The 23,664-nt window shown below is 34.2% G+C and overlaps 1 protein-coding gene across 3 annotated transcripts in view; it reads right to left on the bottom strand.

Moving 5' to 3' along the window:
- The window catches only part of LOC110997415 (protein outspread), a 220,842-nt gene that overhangs the window by 9,902 nt on the left and 187,276 nt on the right, over positions 1-23,664 (bottom strand). For 2 of the 3 annotated variants that reach the window (XM_022265571.2, XM_022265573.2), the window contains exons 4-7: positions 15,882-16,070; positions 9,266-9,338; positions 8,728-8,895; positions 38-163 (exon numbers count right to left, since the gene is read on the bottom strand). In XM_022265571.2, coding sequence (XP_022121263.2) covers positions 38-163; positions 8,728-8,895; positions 9,266-9,338; positions 15,882-16,070 — 556 coding nt within the window. The remainder of the gene's footprint in view (positions 1-37; positions 164-8,727; positions 8,896-9,265; positions 9,339-15,881; positions 16,071-23,664) is intronic. The other variant, XM_022265572.2, reaches the window with a different exon arrangement.

Raw genomic sequence — 23,664 nt, 5'->3', positions numbered from 1 at the left:
AGCGAGGTTTAGATTCCATATAGATGTGTTGTCATACCGTCATCGTTAGAAGCTTGAACTGGTTCTGGCCAAGTGTCCCTGCGTCGTGAGCGAGCCTTTTCATCTCCGTTGATTTTGTCCCGAGTAGGAGGAGACGCTGATGATACAGGCTGGTCTGTGTACACTGAAATAAGTATAAAATTTATAAAAATAAAGTTTCTTTGACTACGTTAATTTTGGAAGTACAAATACATCTGCATTGGTTAATCCAATAATTCTCCAGTAGATATAACAATACGTGATGACAAAATTTACCCCGGATTAAACGGTAATATAATACACAAATCTACAAAATAATTTTATAAACAGCTAGTTAACGATACCATAAAAGAGTAATTTAAAATGTTATGACAAACAAAAGGAAATGCTAACAACCTATAATTTTCAATATAGTGTTCGTTCCTTATTTTTCAATATACACAAGTTCTCAAGTGTATAATTCAAAGTAATAAATCCCCGAGCCGCCAGACATTGTAATCTGCAAGAGTCGAGGAGCTGTTGACAACATTGTCAGCTGATTAAAGACTACATCAAACTAACAACAACTCCATATTTCATCGCACTAGTCGAGGAGCTAGCATAAAACTTAAATAAATTGTCATGAAAAGTCCACTGCTTACAAACCTTTCTCCTATGATAAAATGCACGTTGCTGCGTCTTCAATTTACAATTAATTTTTAAATTAATATAATCAATGTTACGTTGAAAATAAATAAATCCATCTAAACCAAACAGTTTTATCATTAATATCCACAATTCAACATCGTTATGTCTGCCTTGTTTTGGCGGTTTTTTTAACTGTCAGCTGACTAAGACCGTTGCCTAGCAACACAATGGCATCCCAACGAGGGAATCGCGTGCCAAGGTCGACAACAAGAGCACGAATAAGCACCCTTTACGCGATAATTTACTGTTAAGCTTTGTTTACACTTCGTTTCATAAGGGATTGTGTTTCATAAACTGTGTGTGCTGTTTTTAAATAACGAACCATGTATTCGTATACGGTCAAGATTATAATATTTATAAACATTTAATATTGGAGGTTATGGTACGTACGAATCAAACGACACTACATATTTTTTATGTATAGTTTAATACCGATTCTCATGCAAAACATTATAGGCTAAAATCATTTATGTAGCTGATACATTACCTGAAGTGGGAGCACCGACTTTCGAATTGAAACAAATTCTGTTAAACATATTTTGTTTAGAAGAACGTATCTTTTATTCAAACTATTATGTACCAGCCTAATACTGCAATCTCAAGACTGACGATCAATGATATATATGAACCCGTCATTATGCGAAATTGTAGTGCCCTTCCTTCCACCTTTAAGGCTCTAAATGGCGCCGGCGCAACACGCAACGGTCATGAATTATTTTTAACGAAATAGGTTAAATTGCAAATGATCTTTTAATATATGTGCAACAGTTGTTTGAATTTAGAACGAAAATTATTGTTCATTTGGTGTTAGTTTGTTCGTTTTAGGATTCCATATTGTTATTAAAACCGAAATTTATAATTTTACTAAAGTATTTCTCATGGCATTCATCTTTATAATTACTATCAAGCGATTAATAATTTAATTCTGTAAAAAACTACTAATTGGAGCCTAACGTATTAAACTTACGTTAGAAATAAGCTTAAAAATAGTAGTACTATTATTTTTATTTCCTTTACATAACAGTAAGGAATTTTTACCAAGTCAATACCTGTACCGGTTCATTTTTATAAGAATACAAGAATTTTAAATATTCAATGCGAGACACGTTCTTTAGAATATTAAATAACGGTTTTCAACCATCCATGACATGGATACAAATTTGGCCCCATTTTCAAATTAAATCGCCACAGAGGTCGTATCAATAGACAAAATAAACAAAAATGACGTCAACTCAGATGGAAATAGTGCAACCTCTATGAAGATCTATTATCTCTGCACTGTAAATCATAATTATGAGGTGCGTTTATATTCATACAGTCGAGAGCATATTTGCATATTTATTATTTTATGATGCATTAAAATCTAATATCATTTTTAATGTATGAAATTAGTATTTTAACTATATTGTCTACAAACTAGCAGTAATAATAACGTTATTTTTATTTTTATTAAACAGTTAAGTGATTACGACAGATTTTGGAAATAGATAATGGAAGCTGATCGTAAAGCTTATCATTTTATAGTCTATAGTATGATTGCTCATTTTTAAATTTTAGAATTTCGCATCCACCTTTTTCTGAAAATGTTGTATTTTAATAAACAATGAACCCCCTACTTAAATGCGAACAGAGATTCTATGTAGCGAAAGAATATTCATGAGTTATCTCAAAAAACGATGTAAAAACCATCTCGAACGCTAATAGGACCATGTCGGGGTGTCATTCGTGTCATTCAGTGCGATTTATGGCGGAAAAAATGGCCAACTAATAAATATGAATGGTTGCAATGGTGTAAATCATTGACACCCACTGGCACAGGTTAAATACGACGCCATGTGAATAAGAACTCATTATTGCTTCTGCATTTATTTTGTATGCGAGCAAGTTACTATAAAAAAATCTTTAATTGAATATTTACTGTGGCTGATTTTAATTAAATGTTTTATCATATAGAACTTAACGCCAATGTTATTGACACATTAGGAGACAAATTTAAGATAGATACAAAAGTAAAAAGAAGTATTGAGTAAATTATTTTTCTATTGCATTGGCGGTTGATATGAAAAATAGATATGAGATTGTTAAACATAATCTGTTGCAAAGTTCTGAAGATGCATTATATGTGATATTAAGTTGTACTAAAGGCATTGACCTGTGATTACTCATCAATATTCGACGACGGTTAATGGTCGGAAAGTCCTTACTTTTTGCCTTAATTCAATAGCGTCACGATTCCCAAAAATCATTAGTTACTCATCGCTTTATACGCTAGAGGTCGCTTATCGAAGAATGTCGGAAGAATGATAAATGTTTATTTTTATGTCGAATTTAATATGTAAAATTATATAAATTCTGAATGAGGCAGACACTGATCATTTTTATTTATACATGCCATTCTAGAATCTTAAATACCTATATACATAATTATATAGAAATTGTAACCCCAGTTTTTTGATCAGATTTGCGAACGTTTTATTGCAATGTTTATTCACATTTGTCTTCTATCTTGACATTTACCCCGAATTAGCTTTAGGCATGAGACGTTAAAAAAGTCTACAGATTACATACCTTTTCAACACCATCGAAAATATGATTAAATTCGAAGATGAATTTGTAAATAACGGAATAAAAACACGTTCTTGAAGGCCTGATTGCAAAAACCATTTGCATCATTTGCCATGGTGTTTAGATGTTGCCAAGGGCTATCTACGCAAACGTCTTAATCAATTTTGCAACAGAGAAAGTAAGGTTGTGGATATTATTTCTTACTCATTTCTTATTAATTATTCGATATACACAAGTATGTCAAATACATAAATAGCCTCCCAATTTCCAGTTTCCTTTATTGAATATAATAGCAACAATGGTGTTGGAAATCATAGGGAGAAATTTGTAAGCGAATTATGTTCTAAGTGATTCGTTAGTGTGACACTCTCAACTCTGAATCTTGCTCTTAAAATATAACTAGTGTTGCCATTTCGATTTTATACATACAAAATTTATGGTATCCGATTGTTTTTTTTTTTTATAGAACAGGGGGTAAACCGGCACCGCCGACCGATGGACACAATGCCAGAGAGCTAACGAATCGAATTGGTACGCTTTCCTGAAGGTCCCTAAGTCGAATTGTTTCGGAATTAAGTGAACTCTTGGTATTCATGGACGCCAATGTAATGTGTTAATATTAAGTAGGCTATTTTCTCTTGTTAATGATACATTAAAGCACTACTACGTGGCGCAAAGTGCTTCTCGCGATAACACAAAAACGGCGAGATCTTACCAGCGATCTGTCACAATCGTCACGCATCGGCGCAAGCGCATACACTAAGAGATATTTTAGAGGTTTTCAACTTTAATAATTGTGATATAAATAATTTTGTTTAAAAAATGAATGTTTGTATTTGTATTTTTCTATTTTATTATAGTAATTGTTATAGGTTATTTATTGCTTGAATTGTTATGTGACAAAATCTCTAATAATCTTAGTTTATCTGAGTTTCTTCACCGTTTGCGATAATAATGAATTTGTTTCATAAAATCACGGAGCGGAGGGATTTATTGATATATCACGCTCCGTGATTAGTGATAGTGTTATTACACTAAGCTATTTTTTTACAAAATAAACTTAAAGTTATGTATAAAATATTCAGTGTCTCTTCGACTAGAAATGAAAGTGAAATGCGCCAGCACGTGTCACCTGGTTTGTATCGACGCGGCCCCCTTCATGTATTTTGTCTTTTAAATTGGACATATTTTTGTGATTCAATAAAAAGTGCGTGAAAGTTTTCTAATAACTTCACTTACAATTTATTCAATTCATGAAGTTATTATTTTTTTTCATGCAAGTATTGTAAAGAAATTATGTAGCTGTGTTAAACAGTTGTAGGCAATATTTGGCTCTAAAAGATTGACGTTAAAATCAAATTTTATGAAATATTTTATGAGGTGTTTACGGTTTGTTAGTTTGGTTTGGTTTGGTTGCTCGCTCAGGCTTTATTAGTTTTATAAGCGTGGCATTTCATTATTTTGCTTATATTCTGTCGCTGTACGCGAGTGGTTAATATATAGTAAAACTAAAATCCTCTATTATTTAAAACGGTGACGCAGGAACCCTACATTTTGGTCCTTCGAGCCGTATATAAGGAAAGGCTATGTGTTAAACGATATTTAATAAGCTCATAATACAGATAATGTGTGATAAAATGTTACAGGTAAAGGACATCCCAAGACATCCACTGAGTCTTTAAGCAATATAGGAATAATTAGGTTCCCACAGATTTCTCAATACGAGAGAAAAAGATACAATGACAAATAAATTGGTTTAGCGTTATTGTTAAAATATCGGCGAACAGCTATCACGTAGTATTGTAACGACCTAAGTAATTATTCACGTCGCACTACGAATAAATTACTCCATTATAATAACAATATAAATCCCCTGACCTGGCTGCAACCAAAGTGAAACGTTGGCATAAGTTTTTCGATTTGGTTTCATATTTCAATAATGTGTTTTATTACTATGATTCATTCAATCAGAAGAAAGGTTTCAGGTTCCATTAGTTTCAGTTTTTCAAAGTAATCTTGTATTTATATATACTTAGGGTAAGTGATTAAACAGAGGTTCTCTTACCAGTTCTCTTCGTAACCCACAAAAAGAGCTAGGTAGTAAATATTACTTTCACATTGTTGAGAAATTATTTGATTGTTTTTCTTGGGGCATACATCGGTAATTGATACATAAACACTATCAATGCCAGAAGGCTTGCGAATGCGTTGTCAGCCTTATAAGAATTGGTACGCTCTTTAAAAAAATCCTAAAACGATTGATGTCGATACGATAATTTGAAATAAATATTACATTACACAGACTAATAAAACGAACTATTATTATATACATAGAAACACAAGTGAATGAATGTGCCAATTATTAAGACTCGTAGTATCTTGATTTGTAATCTGTAATTAAAGGTTAGCCCTAACGCCGTTAGATCAGTAATTAGGATCAGCCAGGTGCGCACACGCATGCCTTTGCCAACTTAATGTAGATAATCTAAGCGAGCGATAGAGTGCTTAAAATGCATATTAGATTATCGTTTTCGCTAATTAAGATGTGAAGGGATTTATTTTGTATTTAATCAATTAACTTGAGATTTTTACACGGGCCAATTAAAGTGAGAACTCCAATCGAGCGCGTTTTTTCGTATTAAAATATTTTATTTAATATTTGTCAAAAAATATAATTGATTAAAGATATATTATCTTTGATAAGTAAACGTTATGTATAAACTCTGAAAAGAAAATAACCAACTAAAAATTGCATTAACAAGTAATTATATTTATTTATTGGTATTGTTTTAAATGTTTAATACAATTAATTAATTTATATAATGTTTATTCTCAATTTTTAATTTTAGAGGCGATATCTCTGTAGTCTCTGATCAATAGTAATCAATTGTGATATTGAATTAAACAACGAAATGTATGTGCGCGTTAGGTCGAATAAAAATTCAAGTAGTAGTGGTGTACTAGCAATATACAAATTAAAAAAAGCGGTCAAGAAGTTTTTTTGGAGAATTTTTACAAAGTCAATTAGTGGTTTGTCTGCGGTTGCGTTTCCAAATATTGATCTTATGAGCTTTCAAATCTCGATATACGAAGATCGTCAGATAAGTCAGATTTACGCCGTTTGCACATGTACTTTTAGTAGGTACGCGTAAAATTATTATTCGGCGACCCTTAATCACGAAAAGCTGGCAACGCACTCGCGAACCCTCTAGCATTGCGTGATGGACACGTCGTCGCCAGTACTCCTTAACTCCAGACGAGCCTCATGCCAGTTTGCCCCCTGTTCCATATAAAATAATTTAAATTAAAAAAAAAAACAGACGAATAAAAGAGTCTTGAATATTTGTCAATTTACTCGACGGACATAGAAAAGGCTTATCTATGTAATTCATTAACTAAAAATGCACTGTATGATTCAATTTTCAAAAACCTCTGATGAAAGTAAAGTACCAAACTACTTACAGAGACTTATATTTATTTTAGTTGAAATAACTAAACCTTCATTAGCTCAGTAGAAAACGGTAAATGCAAATATATGCAGAACGTGTATTAATCAATTAATAGTGGTGATAACGGTGCAGTAATTGACGCGATGTCTAGCGCATAGACGGATGTTTGCTGTACTTAATATAAACATCGGCAAAAACGTTACTTACTACATTTTGAGAAAGTTACTTGTTTTTTTATGTTATAAGTAATAAACTCAAAGAAACGAATATACAATAACAACAACAACATTTTTTTGGTTGTTTAATAACGTTAAAGAAATATCTACGACTCTCATTGATCGGGCAGTCAACAAAGAATCGTAAGTGATACTTAAGACGAATAGGCTCAGGACTGGGTGGATACTGGAGAAGGATCTGATGCAGCTGAATGCTAGTAATTAGCACAGGGTACACATCCATTTGGGGCAGAATCAGTAGAATTTAAATGATAATGAAGAAAATATAATTACAACGGAATAGCGACACAAAACTACTTTTTCTTCGATTGTAGAATGTCGTGTAGAATAGCTGTAATTTAAACTACACGTCCGTTTATTTACTCAAAGATATTCTCCGCTAATTGACAAATATTTGAATACTTCAGACGTTTCTCAATTATTTAGGTTGCACTAATAAGGCTTGCAATTATAAACTCATGGGACAAAATTTGAAATGCAAATCTACACGAACACCATGAAGTGGGTAGGACTTTAACGGGACGCTTTACGTTTAACCGCCCGTAAACATTATTGTTTTTATTACAACGTGTAAGCGCATTAATAAAAACCAATTTAAGAATTGTCAGTATGACAAGGTAAAATTTTAAAAGGGGTTAAATGTTCTTTAGCACGTTAAACATATAATAGTTTTGTAAGGTATTGCAAACTATTTAAACCATGATTTATTTGCTTAAAATGGCTTATGTTAGTCATAAAAACTACGTCTACGTCGATTTAGGACGAATTAGTTATGATGATGTAGGAATGATTTGCTAATAATTTAACTTTATGTAGTGATTTATTATTGTATATTATTGTTGTAAAATTAATGTTTGCCATAATTGTCATCTAGTCCATGGTAGCATTTACTAAATAAATAAAATAGTGTGGACTCAGTTGCCGCCCATTTGGTCCGTTATGCGTTAAGTTCTGGATAATTTAACCAGCCTAGATCCTTCCAGAAGTTCAGAAGTTTCCCGGGCTCTTTGCAGGTTTCACAGGGCAACCCCAGTACTCCGCGGATTTAAATTTTTGGGGAACCATAACCACACAGTCAGTAACCGCTAAATAAGAGACTGTCTGTCGCTCCAATGACAAATATATTTATTAAGAAGACCCGTAATTGTCCCTAACATAATGTTGTAGCATTGTCTTCTGTTGTACGATTCGTTACGATACATTATGAAGAGTCCCTCATCTATTGCCAAAGCTTGTATCAGATGCATGCACGGTGCTGACGTCACGGTGGGAGTGCCGACTCAATGAAAAGCTACTTCAGGTTATCAAGGACGTGAATTTATATGCAAATAACTGTCAAACGAAATGCGCGGATGTTATTTATTTCTCTCTACTAACGCAATAGTTTATAGCTAGTAGGTAGCACATTTAGTTAATTAATCCATTATACATAGGATATTCGGGTTGAATTCAGATCAATGTTCATATAACTCTCGATATAATAAGGTTTAAGCAAACATATACTCAGCGGTCACAGCATGTTTCGGATATTCGAATCATATTTGGTTTCTAAAAGCATTATTAGCCTAGTGACTTCAGCGTGCGACCCTCATCTCTGAGGTCGAAGATTCGATCTCCAGCGGTGCACAAAGGAACTTTCTGGCTATGCGTATCTATCACTCGGTGGTGAAGATCTCATAGGAATAAACCTTGGCCTTAGACCCAAAAAATTCTATGAAATAAAAATTATCAAGGGAGCATATAGGTTTGTAGCGCCACTGATTTTTTTTTACCTTTGGTGTCGACATTGGTTGGTGTAAGACTCGGTATCTCGGGCTGCGGTGGCTGTACCCTCGGACCAGGCCAGGTGGTGGTTCCCCCACAGTTGTACCGGGGCCTGCTACAGTCTGCAGCATCACGCAGAGTTGATGCATCTGCTGAGTACTCTGCAATCACAGGAGCTTTATGGAAGGTGATACGTTTGTTACTTAGAGATTGAGCCTCGACGTATACCAAGAATATTATAATTGAAAGTGATAAAGACAATTTTTTATAAGGAAGTAATCTGTAATACTACTTAATCAATTTTATTTTTTTTACCACAAATCGATAGGTGGCTAGATTATTTTTTGCGTTGATAAAATACATCAATTGCGTAAAATTCTAGAAAAAGAAAACCCAGAATTCGGCTGTTTCGAAAGTGAAACACATATTTTTTGGGAAAGGCTAAATCAATTTAGTTAATTTAAAAATTATTACATATTAATTTTAATATTAAACTAATTTTATTATCTAGAATGTAGAATATTTTTTTAAAGTAACTGAACTTACTTCTCGTGGTAGTAGACTGCAATAAGCTTGCCGTTTGACCCCCGGGAAACGTTGCATTGCGCTTGTGTCTTCCCTGAATGAGAAATAGATATCGTCATTATATATATTCTTTACATATAAATTAATACTTGGGCGTCGCCAGCTAGAGACGCCAGAGAATCGATAAGCCCTTTTTGAAATACATAATAAATTAGTTTAAATGTATATAGCAAATATATCAAATTAGTATGTTTATGTGTTTCAGTGTACAGTTAAAACCAGTTTTCACTTGTATACAGAATCTGTCATCATACAAACATAAAAAATTGTTACAAAAATTAAAATAATTTATTTCATAATAATTATATTACAGAAAAACAGTCCAGGTCCACCCATGTAAACTGAGCTATGAAACGGAAACATCTAGAATAAGATAATCGTTCGAAAGCGCATTCTTCGATAAATGTGAGCGATATTATGTCAATCGACATTTCAGATTGAATAATTGGCTGCAAATTGATTCTAATAATTGCTTAACAACCTGCCAACATGTATCCAATTTTGCAACAAGAGTGAAATGTTAAACTTCAATTACTCATTGAAGACTCATGCAACGCTTATAATATTTTAGCTTTTGCTTACTGGAAACGAAAATATTAATATAGTAATTACGTAGAAAGTTGAATAATTTTGTTTTTTTTAGAACAGGGACCTAACCTTGGACATGGAATGCCAGAAATAAATGATTATATTTATTCCTGTTTAGGAATCTAAAAGACCAGCGTCGTATTTAAGGGTAGGTATCTACCTAGGGTTAGACCCGAATTGGTTCGGAAACACTTCAGTGGGCAGCTTCCACATAAAGATGGTGCGAGGCAAAAACTGATTTAAAAACGCTCAGTTGTGGAATGACGGACGTCGAGGTAAAACGGTTGGAATTTCGTATTCTACCTTCACGTACGATGATGAAACTTAGCTGCAGGTATTAATACGAAACACTCATCTGAACACTCCGTAGTAAATGTGGTAGAAGATGCAGAGTGAAGCCCAAATCATGACGCAATATCTTGAGTATTTACAGTTATTATTATAAGTTCGCCGTAGGATCATCTAGCAACTAAAGAAATGTGTTTGACATGGGTCGCTTAACCGTGTGTAGTAACCAGTATGGGCCCTATGTATTTCGCTTATGAATTACAGATTTATATTAATTCCTACTATATATAAAATTACAAAATATATATCTAGTAAATTTAAACTTAACTTATTTGCTTTAATATCTTAGGTTTAAATTATTTAAAAGCAATATGGAGTAATAGATACCGACAGCTATGATTCATTGGGATAATAAAATTAATTGGTAAAACATCGAGCTTTGCCGGCGCCGAGTCGTTATCGTTTTGGCCGAGAGGTGAACGCACTGATATCTGTTTATGTGAATTTTTGTTTCATAACAGCGAACAATACAAACGTTTGTCTTATCTGATATTTTTAACAAGTTTAAGGTGTACTGTGCTTTTGTTTATTCGTGATTTTAGTCGGAAGATAAAAGGTTCTCTTACACTTTTTTGATACCAGATGAACGTAATGTTGCCATCTTAAGATTTTATTTTACACCAGTTTTTAAAATAATTAAAAAGCTATTTCATATGTTTTAAACATAGACATGTATGTATTTTAATATTATATGTACGGCATTATTTACTTTATTTGATTTATATTGTAACTGGTTGTAAATGTAAATTTACAGTTAATTTAATTTGTTTTTCTTGACGTTCATAAGTGTACATGTTTACCTTTATGAATAAAGATATTTTGATTTGATTTATTGTTTATCAAATATGAGTGTAAAGAGCGAAGAGATTGCAATCTATCCGTGGCCAAAAATGGATTGTCTTCGTAGGGTTTGGATTGCATTGCATTTGGATGCAGGTAGGATATCGATCAACTGTCACGGTCGGATCTCAGATTGGTTTCAATCTGAGATTGTGGATTAATTATTGTGTTTGGCCGTTAGGCGTCAACTTGCGCCCTTCGGTTGGTTAAAACAAGTTGGAACAGTGAAATAAGACTAATTAAATAACTATCAATTCATTGATTCTAAAATTCAACCCATAAACAATTATCTAACTGAAGTACAAAGTACGATGCACATTAATTAGTCCTCATGGAATCTTTTTCTCTTTAAATTAATTCCGGCCACACTAAATCTGGCCGCGCTAATTGCTTTTCTATCTGGCTTCCTCATCTATATACGGATGTTATGTCCGTTAGTGTTTTCCACTAAGTAATTACACGAAGGCTATAATCAGACATTCCTCTTTCTATTTCGACCAATTAGCTACATGCCGTTTCGATAATTGATGATTTTTCCGTATCTCATGTTTTGAATTTGCATAACAGTATTGCTAATAATCTTTATTTAAAAATACATTTGTCAAGTGTTCGGTCTATACCAGTATGGGCCCACTCCCCACAAGTAATTTAATTTTTCGAAAATTTATTAAAATTAAATGGAAATTGATATTAAGTTTTGAAAATTTACTTACTGTATTTCGTTAACAATTTCCATGTTGTTAAAAACTATGTATTTATTTATATTAGTATAGTATCCTTATAGCTACACAATGAATTGTGATTATCTTGTAGTATATGGATGTATCACAATTAACACGGCTAACCTTCCATCTTGATTGATAGGTATATTGCGCATGCGCAGTACATTTCTAACATACTATAAGTACGAAATCGAAAGTTTATTTTCATCTGAAAAGTCCTTTATATAGAACCTTGAAATCAAGAGCGCGACATAAGGTTATGAAAACAATAACCGCATGCGCCTGAGTCACGCGTAAGACGATCCTGCGCTAATTACAGCGCACCATTTATTGTAACTAGGACAGTCAGGGTTATAAACAGATATAATACATATATATACGCAACATAAGGTTATGTAAAGAACTCACAGGACAGTTTTTACAAAAAATATGTGAATTTCTGTTTATTAAACATGTTCAAAATCAAAATCAAAAATATCTTTATTCATATAGATATATATATTCATAAACAAGTACACTTATGAACGTCAATTAATTAAATTAATTGTAAATTTACGTTTACTACCAGTTCGCAAGTCAAGGGCGTAGAGCGGGCAAGAAAATGTTCAATCGGCAAAGTGTTTTTATCTGTCAAAATATGAGTATATTAAGGACATATGTAGTTAGTTATGTAGTGAGTTATGTAGTGGCCTTTTTAAGTCTGGGCTTCAGATTTCTGATCCTTATCAATTGCTTCACCGTACGAGCGAATGTTAAATGCGAACATAAGAAAGTCCATTGGTGCACAGCCGTGGCTTCAACCTACGACCAGGGGTCAGATAAAGCCAATACTTCTACAGTATTTTATGAATTATTATATACATAAATTTTCTATAACCTCAAAGTAACAAAACGTATTTATGTCAAAGTTGATTCAGCGGCAGCCCTAAGATTCGTTACATTCGTTTGAAGCAATCGACAGAGGATTACCACTAATATAGAAAATGGGTCATCGTTTGATGTTACTTTGAAGTTGCGCTCATTGAAGTAATAATAGCTGGAACTGACCACTTCGGATAATTACATACAAGTGTTCGTCAGTATTTAAATGTCAGAATACACTTGGAAATTTAGTTTTGCGTCTTTAGCTATTTCTATGTAAAAATGAAATTAAGGTAAGGTTCAATGCCACAGTGAGACAGCGTGTTTTTAAGGGCGTTAAATGAAAATTGCTCCCTAGGCACTCTGAAAAATCATTTCAGGCTTTTAGTATTTAGCAGACTAGATCCTTCTCTGTGTACTTTTTGTTTTGCCAATATTACAAATAGATCCACCAAAACTTTTCCATGCCTAAAGTTTCCACCTGTCTGACACCTGCGCAGGTGACAATTAAGTACATCTGTAGCATTGTACTGTTTTTTGAGCTGGTGATTAACAGATCTTGTTTTTAAATAGTTGGGACACGTGTCTACTGCTATATTTTTGGTTTATGGACTAAATAATGTTAATGCCTCCTATGCCAGCCGTTATGCTGAAAGCAGATTGGTGCGATGTTTTTTTTAATTTTAGGCTTGGTTAAAAATAAATAAATAACTCAGTGGCGCTACAACTTCTTGAGGTCTTGGCCTCATTCAGATTTCTGAATCTGTCATTTTTAAATCTAATAGGCAAGTAGGTGATCAGCCTTCAGTGCTTGACACACGTCGTCGAATTTTTAGGTCTGAGAAATGTCGGTTTCCTCACGATGTTTTCCAAAGTCAAAAATCAAAAAGAAAGTCCATTGGTGCGCAGCCGGGGATCGAACCTACGACCTCAGGTATAAGAGTCGCACGCTGAAGCCACTAGGCCAACACTGCTCACACTTTTAGGCTTGGTAGTGTAGCTTTTTATATGTCTCTGTGTCGCACAGTCGAAACTGACGATAAGATTCAGTAACGAGGCCCCCGTATGACATAATCTAATACATTTTTCATGTTTCTGAGTAACTTTAAGAAACAGAGATAAAACTTATTCTTATTAACAGTTATTGTGAGACATTCAATGCCAGGATATGTAATGTCGGTTTTCAACGCAAGGGGAAAGTGTATCACGATCGTTACTGGATCGATTCTGATTTGCGTTATCTTGAGTCGGACTTTTATTATCAACAAATTCATCTAAAATTACTTAAAGGGCTAAATTAAAAAATGAAAGTTTGTCACGACTTTCCAAAAAAATCATTTTCATATTACGTTTTGAACATGTTTATATAATATTGTTGCTAGTATTTTTTAAGCGAAAACAATATGTATTTAGAAGTTATATATTAGGCAGTGCTGCCTGCCTATGTAAGTATATAAAGGCTCATATGTTACCGCCCGTGGACACACACTGCCAGAGGGCTCGAAAGGGCGTCGCCGGCCTTTCAAGAATTGGTACGCTCTTTTCCTGAAGAACCCTAAGTCGAATTGGTTCGAAAATACTTCAGTGGGCAATTGGTTCTACATAGTGGTGGTGCGGGGCAAAAACTGCGATAAGAAACGCTCAGTTGTGGTACTACCGATGTCGACGTGATAGTGATGGTATTTTGTATGCTGCCTTGACATCCGATATATACTGAACCTAAGGCGGAGTGTATACCTTATCATGTATATTATTACTATTAATTTGATTATTCTACTGTACTTAGTTTAGTGTTAATTTACGTTGAAATTTCTTGTAAATAATTTCAAGTTTGCTTGGTGTATATTACTTTAGTACTATGGTCCCAATTGGTCCTGCAGGGGCCTCAGACGTTCACTACATCTAATTTGTATAGTTATTTACGATACAAATTTGTCCTGCTCTTTTCTAGAACAACTAATATAGGAACGTAAGAAAAGTACATGGAGTAGTCAATAAACACAATATAGAATTTTGTCTTGCATATGCTAAACTGGCTCCCAAGACTTTATGAGTCAACTGTGACCGGATCTGAGTAAGGCTTTCGAGGAAATGTTCGTTTAAATAAGCGATTTCTTGTATCGCAAAATTAATATCTGAACGAGCACGACTCATTACGCCGGATTGCGCTTTCATTCATGACTCCATTCACTACTTTGTATGGATAGTGTTTTTTTTTTAATATACTATATTATACTATGAAAATGGCGCTATAACCTTTCTAGATTTGGGCCTCAGATTTCTCTTTATGTTTCATGATCATTTGTCAGTATAATATGAAAGTAGGTGATCAGCCTCCTCTGTGTGGCGTATTCTAAAGAAATTAAGAAAGAAAAGAGAAGAACTGAAGCCGGATTTACAAAATAACTTTTGAGCCTATATAGCAAACTAAACTGTATTCTTAATTAATTTTAACATTGATTTATTACGCGTATCAATCATATAACAAATGACCAACTTGTAATTCAAAGTTAATTAAATCCCACGGAATATTGCATCAGCGTCGACCTGCAATTTGCGCACGCGCCGCTCTCGAAGCAAACGTCTTATTATCCACCGCTTTGCCACCACTTAGATCGTTGAAGACCATATTTTGGACTTCCGCGGAATCAGATATTGCCCGATAAATTGCCCATGAGTCAATAATTACGTTAGTAATAGTCACATTCACGATTATATCATTTCAGTTCCGGTCAATATTTCAATGTAGGCTTCGATAACTGTTTCTTATTTTTAATTATGTTAAGTGGAATAACAGGTGGATTACGTGAGTACTTCAACACCACCTATATATATTGGTATATGATATCTAGACCAAAAATTTCTGCTTATTAAATACTTAGGTGTGTAATTCATGGATAACGACTTGACTTTAATGTAATAAATGTGTAAGTGTGTGTGTAAATCATTAATCTTGTTTATATAAAACCTCTGTGCGTATATATCCGGTACGCAAAATAATTATTTACATTACTCAAGTTTCTGACGTTTCGAGTGCTTTTCAGCAAACATGGTAGCGCTGTCTTGAAAGAAGATAACTTTTCATTAAAGCATACACACACATAAAAGAAATGAGTACACTGATTTTCAGTGGACCCATACTATTCTTGAAACTAACGCGCGTACAGCTCTTAATATAATCTCTTGCTACTCTGCCTTTAAAAGAATATTTTGCTTACCTTGCTTCTGGGATAGACACTCAAAACATCCGCCCACCAGCGCGCCTCTTCTCTGCACGTGCCTTTTACAAAAGTCACTCGTTCTGGCGCAGTAACCGCCAAACTGTGCGCATGTCCTGTCACGCTGTCTGCCTCACTAACTTCTAAGACCGTCGTCATGTCGATGCTCGCCTGTGGGACTGTATCTGGCTGAAACAAGGAATATTTCTATTAGTATATTTTGTTACGGATTTCTTAGGATGCTTCACAAACAGATAAAGAAGAGGACATACGGAAACTTAAACATAATTAGATTTCTCATCTCTAATCTCTATTTATATAAAATTCTCGTGTCACAATGTTAATTCCCATACTCCTCCAAAACGGCTCGACCGATTCTTATGAAATTTATTTTGCATATTCAGTAGGTCTGAGAATTGGCTACTATCTTTTGAACTCGTAAGGGGTGGGGTGCCCAGCCCAATAATTTATTTTTTATTTTTTTAGACAATTTATTTTGGTTTTATTGTTTTATGATACGGCATACAAAAATACAAACAACCCTTAATCTTCACACCTTTACAATTCCTCCTTCTACAATTCTCCTATTTTTTATTTGTTAATTAAAAGCTTATGGCATGAACTCTGAGGTTCATATAGAGAAAAATTCACAGAACAACCTAAAACGTTTTCATTCCAGAAAACCGAACTGTCTCTGGGGTAGCATAGCAAAATTATCCATGTTGGTATGTACTAAAAAGATAGGCTAGGCATTAAGGAGAAACGAAGTTCGCGGGGGCAGCTAGTAACACGATATAATTCATATCATTGATGGATAGCTACATTATTAAGCCGATTTAAAAGCCTTTGAGTATAACGATTCTGTTATTTTTGGTGCAATAGCCTTCCAGGTATCAAAGGCGTAATCCGTTCTCAATGAATCGAATGGAAACTTCAACGAAAATCATGAATATGCAGATGTTTAGAAAGTCTGTATGTTAATAAACCTTTGGATATCCTATTTAGCAATTACTATACAGAATTATTTCCGATTCAGAATGAAACCGCGAACTCTTATGGATTATTGAAAGGGCTGTGGCACCGTTATGTGAAAATTTCGCTTACTATCTATCGTTATTTATTAGACGGTATGATTAATTCATTGTTTAATTTAACGAACAAACAATATAAAAACTATGTAGTACATATCACTGTTTTAGCTTTTGAAGGATGTTTTTTTGTAACTGGTGTGTTTTTATAAATTAGTCTATATATTTTTTAAATAATAGTTGTATGCAAAAACGTTGTATTGTATGTTTTAATTTTTATGCACGTCATTATTAAGAATCAATTCGCGGCTTAATTAACATAACTTATAATTATTCTACCCCGATTTAAAATATTAATTTCGGGCTAATGAAACTGACGCAAAAATGTCTACCACGAGTCTTGAAGCATTACGGGATTTACAAAGGGTTACAATTTGGCGGAAAGTATTCGAAAGGTTAAATTAACAGTAGTCGTAATTAAAACTAAAGAACTCAATTTGTACGTGTTATTTTGGAGACGTAAATTTAAATTAACATAATTTACAAGGAATATTTTAAACATTCATTCGAGTTAAATGCATTTACATAATTTAGCTTAATGTTTGTTTCGTATACAGCAATATTCGAAGTACATTATCAGAAGACATATCTTACATAATAATCTAAGTATATTGTGCAAGAAATTAGACAACATACAATTATTTTGTTTGGCATAAACAAAACAAAGCATCTTCATCCACAGCCTTCACATATATCGTAGACTTTATAAAATCTAAAAATATCTTTACTTAAGATAAATAATATGTAGTTATCTCGACAATTACCGTATCGCAAACACAGGCCTATACCAGATTGTATAGCAGCTAAATGTTATTGAAATGATTATCGCTTTACGACGGACATAAACTGCAGAGTGTATGAAATGGAGGCCCACTGAACCCTGCCTGGGACCTGTTTAATCGTTGGTAATAAGTAATTTAATATTTATCACCACGTTTGACCCGATGCGCCTGCTCAATGCAACTAGGCTCGGTTAAGATATTTTAAGAACGTGTTGAATAAACAAACGCGGTTTTAATTATTAGAAAGCTTCCAAAAACTCATTGTACTCTCAACGTTACTTTCGTTCGGGTTATCGATAGAAACGTTATCGCCAATATCGATCGGGCCCATACTCGCACGACTGCACAGATCCCCACACATTAATCGCAACGGGAGCCGCGGTGAAAGCCCGCCAAAAATAACGAAGCAGAAAAAGTGAAAATAAATTTCACGTAAAACACGTTAACGAAACCAATTAAATTGAGTCGGCATGTTCGTTTCATAAGCGTATATCAAACTTTATTAATCACAGCCAATGCGACGTAAAGACAAACCAGATTTATTGTACGGCTTTCCCGTCCAGAAATGGTCTAATTTGACATTGGATCGCGAGCGATGATATTACGCAACCCTGCCTTTGCGTATGGTAATATCGAATGCAGTACACTGCTCGCATTATTTGCAATGCATGTAAAGTAGCGTGCGTTAGTAGCGTAATGTAGAGAAATGCGGCAATGCAAACGATGCAATTTTGTTTTATGCCCATTAACGATTATGTAATGTTCCCATACGACAGTCTTGCAATAATTTCGGAGTAGCGGGACACAGGCATTCAAGCGTACTGTGAATGGGATGGAATGCCCTCTCTAGCCGAGGACAACGCCTGTTCCGATAGGTTTATGTGTTCTCCGTAGATTGTAAATGTACGTAAGTGTAAAGACAGCTAAGCAGATTTATTATCATAACCTAAATATTAGCGGATTGCTCGTAGGCGTTGTTAAGGAGTGTTCGATATAGCGGGGAATTGTATCTTTATAAAAGGATTTGGTCGACATTGATTTAAAGCAAGGATAGTTTCCGTAATAATAGCTTAGTTATTTTTTATGTGTATGTGTATTGACATTGAGAAGGTACCCTCTTTGAATAACTAAGCCATATTTTGCCTGGTAGGAAATATGTGAGTTCAAAGGGTGGTAGGGTAGAACCAAAAAATTACTCTGGCAACATTCCGGACACTATAACCTAAAAACTTTTCCTGATGTTTAACTAGTAGATAAAATAAACAAATGATAATAAAATAGCTACTAAAACGGTAGATATAGTTAAAATTATTTATTCAACGATTTCACAGCAGAGCGTGAACATAAAAGTAATTTTTATCATCGTGTTTAGTGTTTACCAAGTTGTCGTAAAATTAATGCGAATGCTAATTATAACCGCTGATTTCATACAAACCGTTAGGGTGACCGTAAAAGGACGATTAGTCGCTAGGCAACCAGGATCTCACCTAATTTGTATAAGGCAGTGCATATGGCAGGTTACTAATAAATATATCTGTCAATAACCTCTAATGTTTTAAAATATATAAAACAAAGTCATGTTAGTTCCACTTAAAAGATCGGCTGGGCTAATCTTAGATATCTCCTTTTTAACAGCAGAATAAGTAATAAATGTATATATTAATGTGTGCCATCTGATGACAAAACTACGCATCATTTTACATCGAATTTGTCAGTTCAAGAAATTCCGATCTTGAGGTGAATGCATAACCAGGCTCTCATCTTAAACGAAGACATGTGTTATCAAAAAATATATATCAGACGTGCTTTAACACGCAGTATCGCAATATTGGCGCTAGAGAGAAGAGGACTTATGTGTAAAACTCCCATTCTACTTTCGCAATAGCAAGCAATAAAACATTTCTTTATTTGCAATAAAGTTGTTAACCTTCATGAAATCTTAAATTAAGTTTAACTAAAGATAACACGATATTATTAGACCGTTAGGCAGAACAAAGTATGGCAGGTCAGCTGCTTTAAACATAAGAATATTAAAGATATTGCTTAATAGCTTAAATTTACTTTAAGATCGAAAAAACCCACTCATATCAAAGAAGCCAAGTCAATTCGATACCTCTAACAATTACGAAAATTTACAAACAAAAAAATTACGCTGTCTGCAAACGCTCGTGTGTGACCACTGTAAGGGCTATTAACTTTTACAGATGCCAGGTCCTTAATGCAAATTGATGGTAAACTGTCCCGTACAGGTATTAAACAGGACTGTACTTAGAGAAATTCTATTCCTAATGGCTTAGATAAGAGTATTAAATGCCCCCAGATATTAACCGTTGTTTAGAAATTTTAATCAGATGCTGAAACCTTGAATTCTCTATGTTAATTATATAAATATTGCAGCGTATAGGAAATCTGTATTTAGTGTCTTTAAATACCGATATAATTAAATACGGTTTAATTCAAAACTATTTATTTTGTGAATTTAAGCTAGACGACTTATACAAGACTCGTAGTTGTGTTTTGTTTGATGTTCCTCACACCAATACTAACTTTGCAAAAAACTTAGTTTTGTATCGTGCAGCCCAGACATACAACGACCAATATTTAAGCCTTGACTTGTTAAGCTATCGCGGAATGTGGTTAAAAGAAGTATTATGAATATCCATATCGCGAAATCACCTGCATCATGAGCGTACCCCACATACACACCATCTCGTACATACCCTTACTTACACACATCACAGCCAAATTAGGTTTACACAGATGTATTGAATATTTTTTATTATTTTTTCCATCTTTGGCTACAATTTAAGTGTAATTCTTTGTTTTTGCATGTATATTTTAAATAAATATTTTACATTTTTTTTATTTGTGTAAACATTTTATATTTGTTTTCTTCTATTAGTATTTAAATATAATTAAATTTATTTACGAATTTGAACCTAGCTTTATTTAATTGACATATAGCCTCATCTATATAAATAAAAATGAATGGCAAAATAAGTTGCTAAGCGCAAAACCCTACTTTTGTAGAACTAACTCTGAGGAAGGTTTCTATGAAATGAAAAAATATATATTTTGTTTGATCCAAATAGCGTAGCAAAATGTTTAATGTATTGGTATGTCGCTACTAAAAAGGGTAGGCTAAGAAAAAACCATATGAAGGCGAAACTAAATTCGCGGGGTAAGCTAAAAATGTCTACGTGGATAACGTTAACCTAGTTTCAAATAAAAGACACCGGTGTGACCAAACATTTTTTAACTAATATAGGCTAATAGTGTGTTTAGAAATTCCTATATGTGTATATCATACTTTAATAGTGCAAATCGTAATTGATCCAGTTAAAATCTTCCTTTGCTATAATACCCATAGATATATCGTCACTTAGATAAGCAAAAGCAATCACATAAACAAGTCAGTGGTGCCGTTAACGGTTGCGCCTACGCAGTGGTGCCGATAGCCAAGAGTTAAGGACCCCACGCACTGACTGGGTCAAGGGGCTGGCAGGCACAGGCTAATATTTACGTTTCTGGACATCCAAGTGGGCTCTGGTTATGCAATAATATGACGCACGCAGTCTATGGCGTAGTGGTTACGTACTACCGGAAGTACCGGGTTGTCGGCGACACCGTATCAAACTACCTTAATATTAAGGCAGGTTGATACACTCGGCTGATACCTAGTGTCTTATTTCATTGGGGACCTTTCAGATATGCGACCTCATCTACGTAGATTTAAAAAAAAGGTACTGGAATTACATAGAGTATAGACTAACGTCAGCTGGGAAGCATGTTACACTGTGAACTTTATATGTATACTTAGTGACCATTTATTTTTTGAAAATGTCAAAACGGGACATTGGTTAAATTTTGGTCCGATACCAGTATAAAAAGTTAGTTGCCTTGAAACGAAATTGTTTTTACGAATCACAAGATATAAGTAAATAGTATTTATATATTTCAGTAGGATATTTTTTTTATAGAGATGGTGAAGTTTTTAAATAGGAATGAAACACGTTTTTTTATATTCTGCTGCAAAAATTTTAGAACGGTTTCGGAAAACGGGACAATTTTGCGTCCCATAGTTCATTTCGGGGACACTGGGACTCTTAATTAGAAAAAGGGTGACGTTAGGTATACTCCATATGAGTTAGGGAAATAGAGCATTCTATTTATATACAGTCAAAATCTACTAAAACGTACATCGAAGGGACTACTCAAATTTAGTCGTAAAAACCGATAGTCGTAACAGCCGATGACGTCGTTATTAAGTAATAATAATTCCGGTGCGCCATGACTTTTTTAAATTTAGAATAAAACGTGCCAAACGTTTGGATAGAGTGAAGTACAACTAGCTAAGGAAAATGTATCATATTTTCGTTCCTTAGCAATTAGATCAACAAGCAAACTGCATGTTTCTCAGAGCAAATCACCCATAATTGGTGGTGTCCCATATTCGCTGATGTGTTGCCGGGCGAGTAATGACAGACGACACGGTATCATTTGAATAGGCTATCAGGATATCGGAAGGTTTTCATGTTTGATGTATAAAATGGCTTCGTATTTCCTAAGTATAGATTTTGTGTTTTGTACGGGATTTTAAGAGCAGCATTTTCCTAGTAGCTTGAAGATACGTAGGTTCGAACCCCGGCTGTATACGAATGGACTTTCTATGAGAGCTTTTAACACTCGCTTATACGGCGAAGGATAACTAGGTGATGAAACCAGAAAGTCTTAGACCTAAAAGCGTATGTCTGGCCTACATTAAAAAAAATACCACAAAATAGATATTTGAGGTTAAAGGCGCCACTATTTGTTTTATTGCATCTTTAGAATGTTTGTTGGAAATGTTTTTGTCGTTAATCTTACTATGATATTTTAATTATTAAACAAGGCGGTTTCATCAACCTATGCTCGTAGAAGACACAAGTCACAGTTAGTATTAATTACCCAACTTATCCTTTTATCTGATATATATTGAAATTTCATAAATTTATATACAGTACTTTTGCCAACAGGGTAAAGAGCACGGGTACATACTTTACCTGTCATACATCACTCGCTTCATACACTTTCATGACAATTATCATACCGTTATAACTCGTCTACTTCCTGGTATTTCCAACAAGGTCTACCCGACCAATCTTCACCCCCTTCTCAGTCATCCGTTCTAGGCCAAACCACCTTCCCTTACGTATACTGTCACTAAGTCCTCTTTAAAAAAAATAATACAAGTCTTATAAATATTTTTTGTCATTGTAAAAACCACTGCGGTTAGAAGAAGGCCCATCGTAATATATTTAAGTGATTTCTATTTAGCTCGCATTGAAGTAGTGTTATTTGTTGTGCATATAATGAGAGAGATTTGCGTGAAAGTGCAATAATAACAAAATATACATCAGCGCCGGAATCACAGGCTGTGACGGAGTGATTGGTTGGCATGCTATGTGGTAAGTGGTAGGTGACGAGCGATTTGCTTTCAGACTAAAAGGGGTACAAACTTATTTAGTAATATCTATTCTTGGACCAGGTCCTGATATGATGATGGCGAATATACGGTATGGACTAGAGAGGAATATGATTTGAGATTTTCCAATTGTCAACTGTCTTACGTATGAAAATATAGGACAAAGGGTATTTAATGAAATCTATTCAAATAAAAAATTAATCGAAGAAGGTTTTAGTATGTTTTTTTAACACATTAAGTACTATTTTCTCGGATCCGAGTGGAGCGGGGCCATAGTAGCGGTGCCGCCCACTCGGATCCGTGCGAGCGTTGCTTTCACTTTTTAAAGCATTGCCATCCCTAGCTCACGGATCCGAGTATTCGACACTCAACATGCTGTATGCCGACCACTCGGATCCGAAAATTGTTTTTTTTTTATAAAAATAATAATATACCTTTATAAAAATGTT

Source organism: Pieris rapae, chromosome 11, assembly GCF_905147795.1.
Source record: "Pieris rapae chromosome 11, ilPieRapa1.1, whole genome shotgun sequence".
NCBI classification, from domain to species: domain Eukaryota; kingdom Metazoa; phylum Arthropoda; class Insecta; order Lepidoptera; family Pieridae; genus Pieris; species Pieris rapae.
This window is presented reverse-complemented; position numbering and strand designations above follow the sequence as displayed.